Source organism: Tiliqua scincoides, chromosome 4 (assembly GCF_035046505.1).
Source record: "Tiliqua scincoides isolate rTilSci1 chromosome 4, rTilSci1.hap2, whole genome shotgun sequence".
Taxonomy (NCBI): Eukaryota; Metazoa; Chordata; class Lepidosauria; order Squamata; family Scincidae; genus Tiliqua; species Tiliqua scincoides.
In genome coordinates this window covers 143793689-143812172 of record NC_089824.1, presented here as the reverse complement: position 1 = coordinate 143812172, position 18484 = coordinate 143793689, and the positions used below count along the sequence as shown (strand labels likewise).

The following is an 18484-nucleotide window of genomic DNA, read 5'->3' as shown; positions in this document are numbered from 1 at the left end:
CAACGGCGGCTGTTAAGAAAACATCTCCTAGTTGAGAAGCTTTTGTTGGTCTCATCTTCAAACTCATACAGAACAAATTTAATACCCAATGGAGGGTGGTTAATCCCAACAAGAAATTTACCTGAATCTATGTTTCCAAATATTGTCACACCTCACTTTCTCACCTGTAGAAAAGTACATAGGCTTCGGCATTTTGGACAGTTGACTCCGTTACTTCTGTGACACTCTGATCATCAAATTCATACCATCGATTATTTAAGTTGTTCCGGCAATAAGCTATATAATGTCCATCTAAATTTAACAACAGAGAATTTTCAGTCTAAGAACTGCAAGGAAAACAGTCAGTATACATTCATGGAACTTCTGTCCATGTCAATGACTTAAAATGCAACAGGGAACAATACAGAAAAAGCCTGAAAAGGAAAATATAGTGCATGTACTCACTGCTAGCAGTTCCATGGTGGCAGATAACGGATAAGAGATCATACATCACTATTTGAGCTGGACTGTCCTTGGCAAGAAAAGGCTGAAGATCAAGTCCTTCCAATGGGAAAGATACATGGGTCCCAATTTTTGTGGAAAACATAACTTCATGCCTGAATCTTTTGAGATGAATACATAATATCTGTAAAGAGTTGACAGATTCATTCAAAAATTAGTGCTGATTTCTTATATTAGTATTGGAATCAGCAAGCAATTTACTGTAGAAGAACAAACACACATGTACTTGGTCACATATTAATTCTCTTCCTATATTCTTTTATGTATTTATTTAAACCTTGTCTTTCCACCCTTCTGGGAATTCAAAACAAAATATATGCAAAATATGTGCAAAGTGGCCCCATTTTGAAGTTTATCAACAAACTACCAATGTATTTTGTGACCCCACCCCCATCCCGCCCAGCCAACAGTGTCACTCTGAAAATCATTTTACCAGCAGCCCACACGAGAAGTTCTTGTTTCACCTCCTCAATACACTCAGCCTCAGAAGCCCTGCTCCAGCTTCATATCCCGTTAGGGAGAAGGGCGGGATAAAAATAAAGTTTTATTATTATTATTATTATTTATTATTATTATATCCCAGAGGTGTAGCAGTTGGGCCTTCTGTGTAGAAACACCCACCTGTGAAACAACTTCCTCTAGGAAGGTTTGCCTACCACAAAGTCATCTTTTTCAGTACCAGGTCAGTATCTTTTATCTCAGAATGCCAGATGCAAAGGATGGCACCAGGACACAGGACTCTTGTTGTCATGGGCCACTGTGAGATACAGGAAGCTGGACTAGATGGGCCTATGGCCTGATCCAGCAGGGCTGATCTTATATTCTTTATTTTCCCAGGCCTTTAAAATGACTGTCCACTTTTATTCATTGTCATGTTATTTTTAACTACTGCAAGTTCCCTTCAAGTTATATAACTGTATGATTTGGCATACAGTTTCCCCTCATCTTAAACACAGTCGACTTGCATGATTCAACTTCATGCGGTTGGCAAACCAAAACTAAAACACAGCAGTTTAAACAGCGCAGGCAATTTTGCCTGCCAAACCAGTTACTAAACACATACCTGAGATGGAACATTGGGAGAATGAGACTGCTGTTCTCTCTGTCAGTTTCAGTTCTGGCCTGCCTCTCATCATTTTCAAAGAGACTGTTTTCCAGATATAAGGGATTTCAAGGCAATACTGAGTACAGTACATGTGATTTAAGCTTTAAGCGCCAACTCTGGACTGTAACCCTCATGTAAGATGAGGGGCAACCGTATTTATGCAATTCTTTGTACTCAGTGATACCAGTAAGGTTGTTTCTTAAATTCTTTTAGCCAATAGATAATGTGTAGAAGCATAAAAATTTGTTACCCTTTACATGGATTGCTTCTTACATGTTAGAAAAATATTCAGTCCTGCAGTTCTTAAGGGTAAAGTTCATACACGCACATTCAAATGGAAACATCACTAAGTGACTGAGGCCTAAATCCCAAGCAACTTTTCTGCACTGACACAGCTGTGCCAGTGGGACATGTGCTTTATCCTGTAATTGGGTGGCACTCACAGAGGCCTCCTCAAGGTAAGGGAATATTTGTTCCCTTACCTCAGAGCTGTATTGCCCTTACCCCAGTGTGGGAAAGTTGGTATCACCTGAGATCACCTCCAACAAATGAATTCTCAATAAGGTATCAGGAGACCTGTTGTAAGTCTCCCTGTATTTAAATCAACTTTTGAAGTACTAGATATCAAAATTCTCCCTTTACTTCTGTATCCCTGCCTGTATATCTTATTTCTCAAAGGGAAATCCCTAATCATTAGATTTTGCCACTGTTGGACCTTCATGTTCTTCTTTCTCTTCTCTATACCCTCCAAGCTATTAAAGGATCATCATCTTATGGGAGAAGGTTTCTCTCCAAGTCCAATGCAGGACATGGACATACATACAGTCCATTAATCCCTATTTATATTATTTCTCATGACCGAAAATTCCCCTTTTAAGTCATTTTGCTCCAAACTCAAGCTTTCCAGTCCCTTTCTTATAAAGGGGACCCCCTGAAGTTCACTTACAAGACACTGAAGTGAAACACTAAGGGCCCAGTCCTATCTAACTTTCCAGCTTCAATGCAGCCATGGCCAAGGTGTATACAGTATATCCTGTGGTTGGCAGGCAGTAATGGGGGCCTCCTCAAGGTAAGGGAACATTTCCTGCATCAGTGCTGGAAAATTGAATAGGATTGGGCCCTATTACTCTACCTCTACAACCCTACAGGAAAAATACTTCATTTATTTTAAATTTAAAATGTCTTTCCGTGAATAAATTAGCATCTGTGACTGGATTTGTGTTTCAGAAATTCAGTAATGCATGTTTAACTACACCCTATTTACAGCATTCTATTTTATCAAAACTACATCGCCACATTACATCTACATCTGCACATTAAACATTTTTAGAGTACCTCAGGAAAGTGTTGAACTTTACAGAACTTTACTCCATTTCTTAACCTAAGATAAAAACAAACAAGTTGAGTCTTCAAAAGATTCCAACAGAAACATAAAAAATGGTTTATAAGCCTAATATGGTGTTCAATGTCCCAACTAAAAATGAAGTCCAAAAGAATCACAGAATTGAAAAGGATCAAAAAGCCATTGGGTCTAGCAAGATAAGAACTTTCACCAAACGCTTTCACTCATACGACCACAAAGTCAATATATTGGGCTGCAATCCTATACACATTTACCTGGCAGTATGCTTAAAGCCAGAGGTTCTACTGGCCTCTGTAAGGGATGGAGGGGTACAGTTCCAACTAGAGAAGCAAAGTACATGGAGTTGACAATGGTTATGCTTCTTTTGTTCACAGGGCTATGTAAAATAGATGATTGAACTGCTCTTCCTGGGGCTGTCAAAGATAGCCTAAGGACTTCAGTTAGTCCCAACTGCAGTGTCAGGGTTTTGCCATGGCTTAGACAGCTGATCACAGAAGCCCAATCTTGTACCATCTTTATGGGCCCAGTTCAAGGTATAGTCATTAACCTTTAAAGCCCTTAATGGTCTAGGACAGGATGCCTTGAAGACATTTCCCATTTGAAAGTGGCCAAGCATTATTCAAGATACGGCATCGTGAAACCAAAGACTGAGATGCCATTTCTGAGGAGATATGCCAGGCCCCTTCTCTGCTTGCATTTTCATACTCAACTTAAACTGTTTTTTCCCCTGAGCAGGTATTTAATTTTTGATGACTGCTATATTATATTCATGTTACTTGTTTTCTCTTTACTGCTGAATTCAGTTAATAGTCTTAAATGCGTTAACCAATTTAAATAAAGATAAAAGTAAATAAAACAAATACTGAGTCCTACACATTCTTGAAAATATACACCAGTGACTTTAACACAACTTATTTTAAAGTAAGTGGATTTAAGATTAGGCCTATACACCTATAACTAAATGTTTAAGAATTGATGATTGAAACAAAACAGCTGTCTGTTTTGTTTCTAACAAAAGTCTACAAAACAAAAGTTACTGTCTGCTAAAATGATAATCCCATTGCATATAAATATGACAGTAGGTGACACAAGACATAAGAGTTTCAAAAGATCACTTACTTTTTACACTTCTCACAACTGTACATATTGTCACCTGCAGACATTGTAGGGAAGGGGAGCACAATGATTATTAAGACAGAAACATGTTCCGTCAATAGCCTACAATACAGTAGTTCTGACTTTACAAGTAGGTCACAGCATTTCAGCATGAGTACCACCTTTACTGAATAATTATGGGTAAATTACTTCTTGATGATTCACCAACTTCCCACCTATTTAAATTTTATGGAGTCAGTTGTCGTCAATTAAAAATTCAGAACTAGGTGATACAAAAATCAGAGAAAAATTTGCCTCCTGAGTTTTCTGAAACTTTGTCCCATTTGAGGATATTTGTTGTCAACTGATCTTTCTTCAATAATTTAAGAGGACAATATAAGAGGTTTTCTAACTACCACCATATCCACCACTTGTACAGTGCTTCCTGAGAGTGCAAAGCACTGTTCATGCATCAGCATGATATATTTGTTCGACAACCTTGTAAGGGATGTAAACATTATTACCCCTACTATTTCAGTTACTGGGTTGAGGGTCAGAAGACACGGTTTGCCCGAGGCCACTTACAGCCCAATCCTATCTTGTGGCGTGGCACAGCCTGCACTGCATGCTAGTTTCCACAGGCAGCAATGGAAAGGTAAGTTAAAAAACCTTATTTACCTACTCTGCCACTGCCTTGCCCCCAATGGGCCTACTTGTATCTGTGCCAGCTCTTTGACTGGTGTAAATCCAAGTGGGTCCACGGGGGCACGTCAAGCTGGACCAGAGGCATAGGATATCAGCACTGCCAGTATCACCCCCAGCCAGCCCTCAATATGCTCCCAGACCAGACTAGCCCAATCACCACCATGAACCTTCCCCAGAACACCCCCCCCCATTGAACTACCTGCTCAGGTGGAGGGTCTACCTTTTTGTTGGTGTTTATGCTGAGCCATCAGCCATTTGTGTGCTGACAGCCTCCACTGGCACACCATCAAAGTGACTGCCATGCCAGAAATCTAGGCCTTGCACTGACCAAGTGAGTTCCATCAACACAAAGCTGAGATAGGACCGAACCATTAGTGAGTTCATGGCAGAGAAGAGTTTCAGAACGGGAAAGTCTTGATTTGTAGCTCATTTGCTACAGCTATGCTATATCAGCTCTATCATTTTAAAATGTGCATATAGATTTTTTAAAAATACAGTACTTTGGTCCTATAATAGGTAATGTTACTTAACAGCATGTTAGAAATATTGCTTACCTTTCAGTTCATCTCTGGCAAAAAAGGCAGCAAGACAATCTTGTAAGGTTACTGTTGGACCCCAAAACCAGCTAGGAACACATGAGACAACAAACCTGAAACATCATTGACAAAAAAACCAGCAAGTGTTCTGCCAGTACAGCAGAAACATAAATTTAAAAGATCTATGCATTGTAAAGAAACCAACCTTTTGAAGTATTCCACAAAAAACGCTATCCAGCCTTGGGGAGCATATGCTTCACCACATGACCCTGCCTTGACAAGAGATGTCTGATGACTTGCTGAATGCAGTTTAGCAAGGTCTTCCTTACCTGGAATAGGTAATGACAAGTCCTGGAAAGTCTCCAGGGTAATCGACACCTATTACCAAAGCAAAATGAAGACCATTAGACTATCCTACATAATTATTATAAACCAGCACTAGTATCTCATTTTTAACACAATGCTGGACTGTAATTGTATATTTAGTTCTGAAAAATATCAATAAACTACAGGCAGCTAAACACAGTGTTTTGATCCAAAAACACCACTAGATGGCAAACTACATGTAGTTGTTAATTATACAGTCACTCCAAAGTACGAGTATTACTGTATGAACAAGAAAAAAAAACAGTCACTATGAGGGGCTATACTTCAGCTGAAGAAGCCAATGAGAATGTGAAATAGACTTAAGACTTGTGCAACACCTTGCTTTAGTCTTGTTGAGTAAAACTAACCAAAGAGTTCTCTGCATGTTATCATAAACGATGTAACCCAGACAAGTCCACTCACATTTCATTTCCTATAGTTTTTTCCAGCCATGCAAGAGAACATGTACATTTTTTCCCCATGGGGAAAATACATTAACTATATACAATAGCAACATTATTTCTTCCACTTACCCGATCACATGTCAGGCACTGCACTGAACTTATGATAGTCCCATCAAATATGTCAGAAATAACACTTCTGTATTTTTTGTGTTTCTTCTTTTTGGGGGAAGATGCAGTGGGACCTTATACAAAGAGAAATAATCAAAATGGGGCTTAATGCACATTTTGCTCCTAACTTGATCTTCTTTGGCCATAAAGACAAGGTTGATAGTCAATAAAGGGCTTTCTCTGGAGATCACACATTTTCTACATAGCACATCCAATTACTGAAAATCATACCCATAGAAGGGCATACTAGTCCTACATCTCAAAACTGAACAGCAGGTAGCAATAACCATATGTCCAGCATGGTCTGTGCCACTTGATTATACAAGACAAGGCACATCTTAGAAATCAAACTGTCACATGGAAATATATATTTTATATACAGGTATAACCTAATTACCCACGAATTTTTCACCCATGTTTTATCTCAACATAATGAGAGGAGCCTCTGGGCATTGTCCTTCTGGAAGACTGGTAATCTAATATTCCAGCAGGTTAAATCCTTCAGATATTTAGGGATTGTTTTTCATTATCGACACTCTTGGTTGTACCACCGTAGATCCGCTATCTCCTCAGCCTCACTGTCTCAAAATGCGATTGCCCGATTTCACTTTTATAAGGGCAACCAGTACCCTGCTGCCATTCATGCCCTCCAAATTCAAGTCTTTCCTCTATTATATGGAGTAGCGGTTTGGATTGAAGCAGCTAATCAGGAGATAGACAAGGCAGCTGCTAAATTTTTGAGAAGAATTCTTGGAGTTCCAAACTTAATTAGGCTGTCCACTATGATTTTGGAATTAGGTATACATCTCCCCACTACTATAGCTTGGACTTCCACCTTTAAGTTTTGGCTTAGACTCCATCTTAATATTCATCCGAATTCTATTCTCTCAGATTTATTAAAAGACCCTTTTTCATCTAATTGGTTTAAACTTATTGATGCTAAATTATCTTCTTTAGATCTTTCCCCTGAACTTTTAGCTGACCTGGACCTTCAAAAAGCGCATCATCTCATTAAACTCAAACTTTGGGAGCAGGACTACACAACATTATTGTCTAACTCAGGAGTCGGCAACCTTAAACATTCAAAGAGCCATTTGGACCCGTTTTCCGGAGAAAAGAAAACCTCGGGAGCCACAAAACCCTTTTGACATCTAAAATAAAGATAACACTGCATATATAGTTTTTTTTACCTTTATGATCTGCTGCAAGCTCCCCTTCCTGTGCTAACCAGACAATATACTTATTGTCAAGATAGATATATCTTGAGGGCCCAATCCTATCTAACTTTCCAGCACTGATGCAGCCAAGATGTAAGGAAACAAATGTTCCCATACCTTGACGAGGCCTCTGTGACTGACTGCCCACTACAAGATGCAGTGCATGCCCCATTAGAATGGCTGCACTGACACTGGAAAACTGGATAGGACTGGGCCCTGAGACGGCACTCTGAGGCACACACAGGGTGACCAGATGTCATAACAATAAAAGAGGACAAGTCACCCCAAAATGTAGGATATTGAAGAAAAATGTAGGACCACAAAATAAAAGCTAAAAACACTCATCTATATTGATTATATATTGATCAATATATAGATTATATATTTATTATATATTGTATTATTGATCTCATGTGCCTAATTTAAAATTACTTATTATTGAATTTAAAACTGTATTACATATAATTAATTACAAGAGGGGATGCGTTGCCAGCTCACAGGGAAAAGCAGGACATTTAAGTTCTTTTCCAGGACATGGGGCTAAAAAATAGGATATGACCTGGAAAAAGAGGACCTCTGGTCACCCTGGGCACACACTGGGACGGTGCATGCTAAGACGGCACCCTTGAATTTAGCACTCTTCATTTTCCCCAGGTCTACCCCCATCTTTCTTGTTCCTGAAAGAGCACCCCTTTCTAAGGCTCCCACAGCCCCATCTCTGCCCTCCTGCTCCCCATGGCACCCCAGAAAAGCAAGGTAAAGATGGAGTTACACAGGCAGCCCTTCCACAGCCTCCCTCTTCCCCACCCACCCACCCTTGCAAAGTCCCCCCCCTCCCACTGCTCTGCCTCACCTATTGCCCTACAAGACAAAAGTGAGGTCATCCCCATTGCCTCACTGTGCCAAGCCTCACCCCACAGCTGTGTGCACAGGAGATGCCCACAAGGGGACTGCAGGCGCCTTCTGCCCTCTCCTGGGAGCTGCCTCCCCCCACCCAGGCAGCCCTGCCTGGGCTCCCCCTCCTGCCTCTGCGCCCCCCACCGACCCCCCACTGGAAGCCCACCCGCCTGGCACCCCCACCCCTTGCCAGCCACACTCAGGGTGGCAGGAAGTCAGGAGGGGAGCCTGGCTGCTGTCAGCCACACTCACCATATACATGACGTAGAGGGCGCACAGCGCATTATGGGAGCAGGCAAAGCCCCAGCACACCATCTTCCCAGACAGGAGCGGCCAAGCCCCCCTTTCCCTCCCCCGCAGCACAAAAAAATCTCCCGCTCCCCCCAAGGGGAAAGCAGCAACAGCCCATCCTACACAAAACAATCTCCCCCTCCGCCCAAGGGGAAAGCAGCAGCCACCCGTCCTGCCCCTTTAAATCCCAGTCTGCAGGAGCCAGAGCAGATGGCTGAAAGAGCCGCATGCAGCTCTAAAAACACAGGTTGCCGATCCCAGGTCTAACTTAAATCCAACCTGCTCACCTCTCTTTTTTGGTTTGTCCCCCTCCCTTGGCCGTCCTGTGAATTGTTTTGTTCAATTTACCAACGCTAGTAAAAGACGGGCTTTTATGTTGGCGAGACTGAATATATTTCCATCTGCAATACACCAAGGAAGATTTTCTAAAACCCCAAATCAAAACAGATTATGTCTGTTTTGCTCAGTTGAACCGGATACTTTGGATCACATTCTCCTTCGGTGTACTGCTCATCATAATCTCAGGTCTCATTTACTTGTCCCTTTTCTTTCTTCCCTTCCCGTTTCCCTTGTTGATCCTTTCCCAATTAGTGATTATTCCCTTCCCATTACCAACTTGGTGGCGGAGTTTTTAGTGGCAGTTTCTAAGGATAAAGTCAGAAGTTAACACCTTTCTGTAAAGTTGTATCTATTTTATTATGTTATATTTACTATTTGTAAACTCCTAATATGCCAATAAAGGTTATTGAAGAGAGAGAGAGAGAGAGAGAGAGAGAGAGAGAGAGATGAGAGGAGCCTTTAATTTAATGGAAACAAATTGTTTAACAATAGTCTCCTTAGTGTAGGAGAGGGCAGCTGACACAATCCATCAATCATTCTCTCTCCAGGAGCTTAGAACAGCTTCACTCAGAGGCAAGCAACCTCTCCTTCCCCCTGAGCACATAAAAGAATGCAAGTGATTATCATCTCCTCCAGTGAAGGGATGCATCAAGAATGATCAGTTCTGCCTGAGGGTTTACCTGATGCTTCTGCTGTGCATTACAAAGGTCATCAAGGGTGTTTTTAAATCACTGAGCAAAGGGACATTGTTTTTTAAATAATTTCCTTTAACATGATTTTTGGTATTCACATGGTGGATATGTGAATACCACATATATGATACCCATATATAAGAAAAGTCAGTCAATGCTCCTAAAGTCATTTAGCTATTGGAGCTGAGGGACTCAGGACCAGCCTATGGTCTGCATACATGGCTCTCTATCAGTGCAACACTTCCCATCAAACCATAACAGCCAGGACATTTATTAAATATTTATGAACATGTAAGGTGCCTATGTAAACTACCTTAAGTTCTGTGTAAAAACAGAGAAAGGCAATTCACACACACACACACACACACACACACACACTCATGGGGCAGGGGAAGGGTCACGCATGCATATAGTAGTCCATAATAGTGCTGCACTATGGAGTAATCTGCTGTGTGGGGAGGGGGGAGTGTGAGAGTGAGTGTGCATGTAGCTTAACACAAACAGGAGAAAAGTCAAACTCTTAACAGAAGTTTCCTAATTGGAAGTTTTGAAAAGTACTAGCCATATGAAGAACACAAAATAAAATGTTTTTTGGAAAATAGGACACTATGACAAAGATGCAAATATGATGCAATTCCCCAATGCCCCAGGGAAGATAAATATAAGCCACAATGGCAGTGCTTGGTCCCTAGATAAATATCATCTGCACTCTCACTCTTTGTGAAGTTGTTCTCAGTGTTTGTTGATTGAAAAAGAGGCAACAATACTTAAAACCTTCAGCATGGGCTACAGCACCATAGTCAGAGCTCTTGTTTCTCAGGAAGACATAAGAGTGTCAATTTTTTTTTTTAATGTTGGGAGGATACATTTCTTTTCATCCCTGTGTGTCCAAGAACATAGTTTATTTGGTCAAGCAGGGGTTGCCTGGGTGTTTGCCTGGAGAGAATTCACAGAATCTACAGCCATTCCTGCTCTAACTACTGTTAAGAATGCAACCATATTAGGCAGGGATAGAAGCATGTGAATTTATATCCCCACTTCCAGTATGACAAAGGGTACAGGTTTCAAATGTGTGCATAATCTAAACAGACCCAGAAAGTATAAATTCTTCTTTGAATATCTGACTTGTAGTCCTGGGAGTTGTACTCCTAAAAACGGATCCAATATAACAAACATATCATTTTATACTCTTATAGTATACATATATCATTTTATACATTTTATGATACAAACATATCATTTTATACTCTTATAGTACAACAACTTTCTAGAATTTGTTCCTAAAGAATGTTTTACTTATCACTGTTATTTTATATCTTAACAGTTTTAAGTGGAACTTGTTTTTAGCTTGTAAGCATGTCAGCAGCCTTGAGGACCGGGAAGAGACCTAAAGTCAGGATGCAATTCTACGAAATACTCTTTTTGATAAAAGTTTCCTTACTTTTTTGAAAACATTGTTTGAAAGCCTTGTTTGAAAACATCTGTCTGATTTATGATACGATGGGCAAGAAATGTTGGCCATGAGATATCAGTGGAGCAATGGGAGAGTTATTGAACCAAAAGATTAAAATTTACATTAAATGTAAACCTTAAAGAGAATTTTTACAAAATGATGTATAGATGGAATATGACATCAGCTACATTAGCAAAAATGTATGAAACTGTATCTAATAGATGCTGGAAGTGTAAACAAGAACGATTGCTTTATTATATGTGATGGACATGTACTGAAGAGAAAAAATATTGGACTTTGATGCAACAGCAAATGCAATTGATACTTAAGGTAAATCTGCAATTGAAGCCAGAAGTTTTTTTGTTGGTAATATTCAATTAGATTAGAAAGATTTTGAAACTATATTTTTATATATGACATCTTCGGCAACAATGTTGTATGCTAAGCATTGGAAGGTTCCAGAGATTCTTCAGCTGAAGATACTAAACTTAGCTGAAATGGACAAACTTATGAATTTTCTTAAAGTAAGTAAAGACTTTTATGGACAATTGGAGACCATTGATGGAATTCATGCACGCAAAGTAGACAATGGGTTTAGTGAATTATGAATTTGATGAGTAGATAATTGATACACAGAATTTTTTTGTTGAAAATGTACTTTAGAAACAGACTGGTTAAGATGATACCTAATATGGTATATGCTTTTATAGAAGAAATAAGTAAAGTAGATTCAGAGCTCGGCACTTGCCATGCAACTTTCAATACCCGTTTTTATTTTTGTTTTCATTTCTATTTCTATTTTTCTGAGTTTGTATTTGTTAATTTTTGTTTTAAAACAAAAAATGTAGAGAAAAAGGAAAAGGTCAAATAAACACTTCACTCTCTGGCAATGAATAATGTTTTTCTCTATTTCCTTAATGTTGATGTTCTTTAATGTAACATTTTAAAGTTTGCATCTTGGAAACATTCAATGTTAAAACAATACTGTAAATTACAGACTAATTCTTAATATGCTGAACAAGTACATACATGTCCATGGTAATTAATGGTCTAAATGCTACAGACACCAATATCGATTTAGGCCACTTCAAAATTATCCAGAGCCTTAACACCATAACAAAAAGATTTTCCTTAAGAAGGATCCATTCTGTGCTTGATGACCTAACTATCTTTTATTCAAAATCCTAGATGGTGAACTTCTTCCTCTCTTTGGGAGATGGATGGGGCACCATCTTGCACCACCTAGACCACAGGTTCTCACACTATGAAGCCCTGTCACTGCCCTCTTAAGGGGCAGGGCAATGGCAAATACTCCGCTGTGATGGCCATGATCCTGCCACTACTGGGGACAAAAGGGTTTTTCTTACTTATCCCTCACAGCACTGGCTCTCTGGAAGGTTTGGGGTATCCGCAGACCCCTCTGCAGGGCTTTTTCAAGCAATTGCAAAACTGGGTCACACTTGCTATTTTTAGCTTTTCTGAGGCTTGGAGAACTCTGCTGAGGGGTCCACAGGCTTCTTGCACTCTCTGAAGGGCCAGTGCTGCCAGGACTAAATAAAAAACACCTTTTTGTCCCTGGCAGCAGTGCAACTGTGGCAACCATGTCTCTGCTTTCACCCCTCTCCTGCAAGCACTTACAGCGGTTCCCAAACTCCCAGAGAGTTTGTAACAAGACATTTTATTTATATTGTATAAACCACCAGTTCCCAAACTATGGGTCCAGGACCCAGCAGTGAATCATGACCCAATTTCTGGTGGGTTGCAAAATTGACAGGGCAGATTAGGCTATGTGCATCAAGTGTTAATCCAGATGCTACGGGGGGGGGGGAGAGAACTGCTGCTCATTCACCATTATTGCCACACCACTTGGTATTTATAAATGATGCAGCACCTTAGGGCCTCTAAAATGTTTGGGAACCACTGGATAAGCCAAGTCAAAACTTCTCATGTCCATAAAGTGCAACAGGCAACAAGCTAGTCCAAGCAGTCATGGATTAAATTACTCGAAGTTTGGATATTATAACTCATCTCATGCCCTACAACTACTGCACCAGATACCCAATTTATGTGCACCCACACTGAGGAAAGAGGTACAGATAAGGACACTGCCAAGTGCCTATTTCTGCTGAGATTATTCAGTTGCCTTCAAAGAGGCTTATCATTATTCTAATCAGAGCTTCACTCCCCCTGGAACCTTTAATAGACAATATTTGCCCTTCCTCCTTCATTATGCCATGACAGTATAGGGATGATGCCCAGCTGCCCAACACCTGCTTGTTAGTCACCAGGAACACAATAAATATCTTCATTTCTGCTCCATGTCCCCCATTCTCAATCCAGCTCTGTGTAACAGGTGCGTGACCTATTTCATCACAGTACTATACTCAGAAACAATCAAATCAGTGCCCAATATGAATAGATGAAAAGAAAGCAACAAAGATTTAAAAAAATGGAAGTGTTAGGACTTCACAAACACAAACAAGCAGCAAAGGCACAAGAAAATCAGGGGATACCTTTTTTGTGGGAGGGTGCCAGTCCAGACCAGAAGGAACCTGAACCGGGGGGACTGGTTGATGAGCGCGTACTCCCCCCATCTTTTGAAGGTAAGCCTTGTGGCATAGACACATCATTCATACGGACATCATTGACATAGTCTGCAAAATATACATATAGTGCAAAATAAAGCAACCAATTTCAAATGGTTATATTTTAGTAAAGTGAACCAAGAGGATAACTCTGAAAATTTCAACAATAACTGCCAAAATACACTCATGACCAATTGAAAACACATTGGATTATTTTAAGTGGTGATGTAGTGAAGCAGAGTATCCTTCAATAAAACTTGGGAAAAATTGGATAGTACGTAAGGCAGAAAGCAAAAGGCAGGGAATGCAGGAAATTAAGAGTGTAAAAGAATGAAAGAGAAACTGCCAGATTACAAATTAGAAATAGAGACAATATAGAAAATAGAGACAGGAAATTGTGGAAGAAACAGAAAAATTATGGAAAGATGTGTCAAGAACTGCAAAAGAATCCAGTGCCTATTTTGCTACTTCAGAGAGAGCCACAGAGTTCTGGAATTGAAGGCCATCTAGTCCTCTTGGAAGTCATCTAGTTTAATCCACTGTTTCATGAAAGCTGTGCAAGTCTGCTGTAATAGAACTCCCACACAGCTGAATGACACCACCTTGCACGTATCTTTTTTCTTTTATCTTCTTCCCTCTGCATTCAAACTCTTCCCTTTGCCCTCTTATCACTCTCTTTCTATGGAGTCTGCCAAAGGAGAACCAAGCATTGTGAGGAGATCACTGAAAGAATAAGGCATGCCCCCTTATCCACTGGGGTTCTCTTCCAGAACCCCCCCCCTCCCCATGGATATCTGAAACTGCTGAAATGGGCGAACACCTGTCCCCACACCTGAACCCATCAAGTACAGGAGGCCCCGTATCCATGGATCCTATATCAGCAGTTTCACATATCAGCAGATACAGGTAGCCCCCCCCCCATCTCCTTTCACCTCCAGAGAGGCTTTTGAGCCCTGTAGAGACCACGGATGCCCACCCACTGCCTTGGCAGGCCTCAGAAAGGCAGCTTTCAGCCAAAAAAAAGTCACTTCTGGTTTTCAGCTGAAAATCAGAAATGACATTTTTTGGCCAAAGACAGCCATTTGGAGGCCCAACAAGGCTGCAGGCAGACCTCCGCAGCCTCTGCAGGACTCAGAATCCCCTCTGGAGGTGAGGGGGCACAGCCCTCCTTGCCTCTGGAGAGTGGAGGGACTCAGAGGGCACCCATATCCATGGATATGTGAATGCGTATGGGATACAGATAGAGGAACAGGGCACGATTCTGTTTGTGCCATCTCAATAAGGTAGTCGTGGGGTAGAAGGTACAAAGAAGGGCTATGAAAGAGATAAGGGATTTCTCTGCTGGTGGGGAAGGGTCAACTGATAGAAACCTTTATACGTAAAATGGCAATTGCAAAGAATAGCTACCAAAATAATCAGGGGCTTTTTAGTTTGGGGAGGAAGGGGGAGGGGTTTGGGTTTGGAACTAAGGATGGGGAAGAAGGGAGAAGTTCATGAAATTAGGTATAGTTTCAAAAGAAAGAACTTCGAAATGTCACAATATAGTAATATCTCTATTAATACAACCCAGAAAGACACAACATCTTAAGGAAGTTTAATAAGGATAAGGTCTCCCTCACAACTTCAATGGTTTACGTGCTCAGGTAGGGCTGGAATTTCTGATAACAGACCCTTATTTAGAGCCGAAGGCTACAATCCTATACACAATTTAAAGGAAGTCTCATTGAATACAATGGGACTTACTTCTGAGTAGACATGTATAGAATTGTGCTGTAAATTTTTTTTCACAGGGTCTATTGCCATTTTAGCAGAATACCTAGCATTCACTACGTGGAGGATTGTTTTTATCCGTTTGTACCATTTATTCCCTCTTTCACAGAGTTGTGGATTAAAAAAATGTTAAATAGTGGAGCCAAATGGTCATAAAATATTGTATGTCATGCATGAAAAGTTTTATGTTATAAATAAATAAATAAATAAATAAATAAATAAATAAGACAATCACAGTGCACTACAACAATAATTGCTGATATCAAAATTCTTCTACAGTGCTAAACTGTATTAACCTGTAATGTGAGAAGGTTGGGAAAAGGATTTTCTTGTCAAAATCTATCACATGGCATGCTTGAAGTACTACGTTTCTAGCTGAATTCCTCCAAATACGAGTTCATCAGGGTGTGGGTACTACTGATCTGTGTTTCATCTGTAAATTGCAGGCATTACAAGAAATAGTTGATTCTAGTGAACCTATTTTTCATATAAGGCTGAAAATATTATATATTGCAATGTGGTGCTACCATATCTCCCCTAGAGCTTCTTCTCCAAGTTACACATACCAGTCTCTTTAAATCATTACTCTCAGAACTTGGTTTTGAGACCTCTCATCATCTCAGATGCCTTCCTCTGAACCCGCTCCAGTCTATTAACATCCTTAATAAAAACATAATGCTTAAAACTGTATGTCATATTCCAAATGAGGCCTGACTAGTAAAGTGGAACAATTACTTATCATGAAGTGAACTCTATGCCTTTGCTGATGCAGGCCAGTAGCACATCAGTGTGCATTAGCAGCTGCATCACACGCCTGGCTCATGTTCAGCTTCTGGTCCATCAAAAAATAATCATTCAGTACAACTGTTTTTCCACATGAAGATCAAAGCATCAAGCTTCTAATTGGTGAAATATCTGGAGTTCAATCCCTAGGGAAAAACTATATTTACTTCTTAGCTATATTACTACAGGGACAAACAATAGCTTAGAAACGCCGCTTCTGCTACTAAAACTATGTGTATAGAAGATGCATAGAAGAAATACATTTTAAAAATTATATCTAAGGTAAATTATGTTTGCAAGAGGAACTATTAATGAAATCTGTTTAAGTGCATAGTCATTTCACAAACTACTCTCCGTCTTTTCTTCTGTTCAACTGAAACTAGATCCTGTCAAGGTAGTGAACAAGCACGCTTCTCAAACTAACCCATTCTCATAACATCCATTTCCCTCTTACAACGCATTTTTACCTTATTACATTGAAATAAGTACCATCAATAATTGGCACAAGTTGCACAAGTAGCATTAGATATGGTGCTACAATAGTGAGTGACTCCTCATAACCAGAATTATCTAACAACAAACTGTCCTGTAACTACCCATCCTATTTTTGTTGCTGATGCAATTGGGACTTGTAAAGAGGTAGCAGAGGAGGGGACATACACCTGTTTTAAGAACCAACCCACCTGTAAGAAAATATTTTTAATTATTATATTTTTTCTCTGCTTGCTTTCTTTGCCCCCCCCCAAGTTCTTCTATTACTTCTTTTCTTTACAGAGTGAAGCAGGAGCTTATCACTGTCACATAAAATTGCTACAGCCCGGAACAAAACAAATGGCATCTATACTAAATGTTCCCAATACAGCAACAAATACCGAAGTATTGCATTAAAAAAAGTTGCAAGTCGGGTTATTATCACTTGAATAATGTTACAGTATGGTCCTGTAGTAAACAGAAATTGATAGTTAAAATAAACATTGGTAACCTTGGACAAGTGAGGTGTCCAGATCCAGGTTCACTTCTTGTGGGTCTGCAGGACCATGGGATGCAACATTGAACAGGTATTGTTTGGGCCTCAAAAGCCCACAGAGATGGGGGGGGAGCGCCTCTGTTGCTCTGAAGGAGAGTATGCCCTGAAGAGCAAGGAGAAGCAACACTACCACTGGGAGGACCTGCATAGAGGCACCAGAAGGGGTAGAGCAGGAAGGAGAGGGAACAACAGGCCCCTTGCTCAATTCAAAAAGCTTTCTGCAGGCCAGGGATGAGATTGGCTGGGTCAAGGCTGAGGGACCAACTAGCTAGGGAAAACCCAGTACTCCCAAGGAGGAATGACAACCCCAAGAAGGAGGATCACAGGAAGAGGAGGACTGAGGGTGATGACCAATCCCCACTTCAGAGCTAACTGAGGCCTAACAGGGAGCTCAGGTGGATAGGACCACTCCAGACAACAGGGGAGGGGGAAATCAGGGGGAGATAGGATTTACAGGGGAGCAGACCTCTAGCTACAACTCCTTCCTTCGTGGGTGGGTGGGTGGTATACAGAACTATCCCAAATTGCATTTCTGTCACACCCAAATAGTAGTTATAAAATCACCTGAGTATCTGCTGTGTATTTGCACCTTGACAGTTTCTTGGTTATTCAAAAATTCAGTTGTTTCAAAGAAAGTGTTTATATCTTTCTCTATGTCTTCCATAGAATTTGTCCTGTTCATCTTGGCACACAACGTTTTCTCTTTCTGGTAGTCTTTAGATGCACTTTGATCATCATGAATTAACATAGCATCTTCCAAATGGTGCTCTGCAACAGGTTTTGACAGACCCTCACTGTCTACCTTATCGATGTTCCCAGAAGACTGAAAGTCTGCATCTGACTGGCTTGTCTCTACTTCCATGCTCTCTTCTACACTTGAGTTATTATCTTCTGTAGTGATAATAGTTTCCTTTAGCTCTTCATGCAACAAATCCATTAAGCAACGCAGAAATTCTTGTGCATCCTGAAATTTTAAGAGGTACATAGCATTGTGCTTTATTCAAATTTTAGTTACTAAAACCAAAACCACTCGAAAAAGTACCTACTTTGGTCTAGAGGGCATATGACATGTCATTGGAGTTAGTTTAATTTTGTAGTTTGTTTTCTCTATAAACATAGATAATTACGAATCCAGTTCAAATCTTCAAGCATTTCAGTCATTTAACTTTGTGCAGAATTCCCCTATT

The 18484-nt window shown here is 40.3% G+C and overlaps 1 protein-coding gene across 2 annotated transcripts in view; it reads right to left on the bottom strand.

Moving 5' to 3' along the window:
* USP33 (ubiquitin specific peptidase 33) overlaps positions 1–18484 on the bottom strand; it is a 60481-nt gene that overhangs the window by 18556 nt on the left and 23441 nt on the right. Inside the window, exons 10-18 of one of the 2 annotated variants that reach the window (XM_066622835.1) lie at positions 17862–18261; positions 13646–13786; positions 6205–6317; positions 5511–5683; positions 5324–5418; positions 4089–4122; positions 2942–2987; positions 445–625; positions 165–291 (exon numbers count right to left, since the gene is read on the bottom strand). In XM_066622835.1, the coding sequence (XP_066478932.1) occupies positions 165–291; positions 445–625; positions 2942–2987; positions 4089–4122; positions 5324–5418; positions 5511–5683; positions 6205–6317; positions 13646–13786; positions 17862–18261 (1310 nt within the window). The remainder of the gene's footprint in view (positions 1–164; positions 292–444; positions 626–2941; positions 2988–4088; positions 4123–5323; positions 5419–5510; positions 5684–6204; positions 6318–13645; positions 13787–17861; positions 18262–18484) is intronic. The other variant, XM_066622836.1, reaches the window with a different exon arrangement.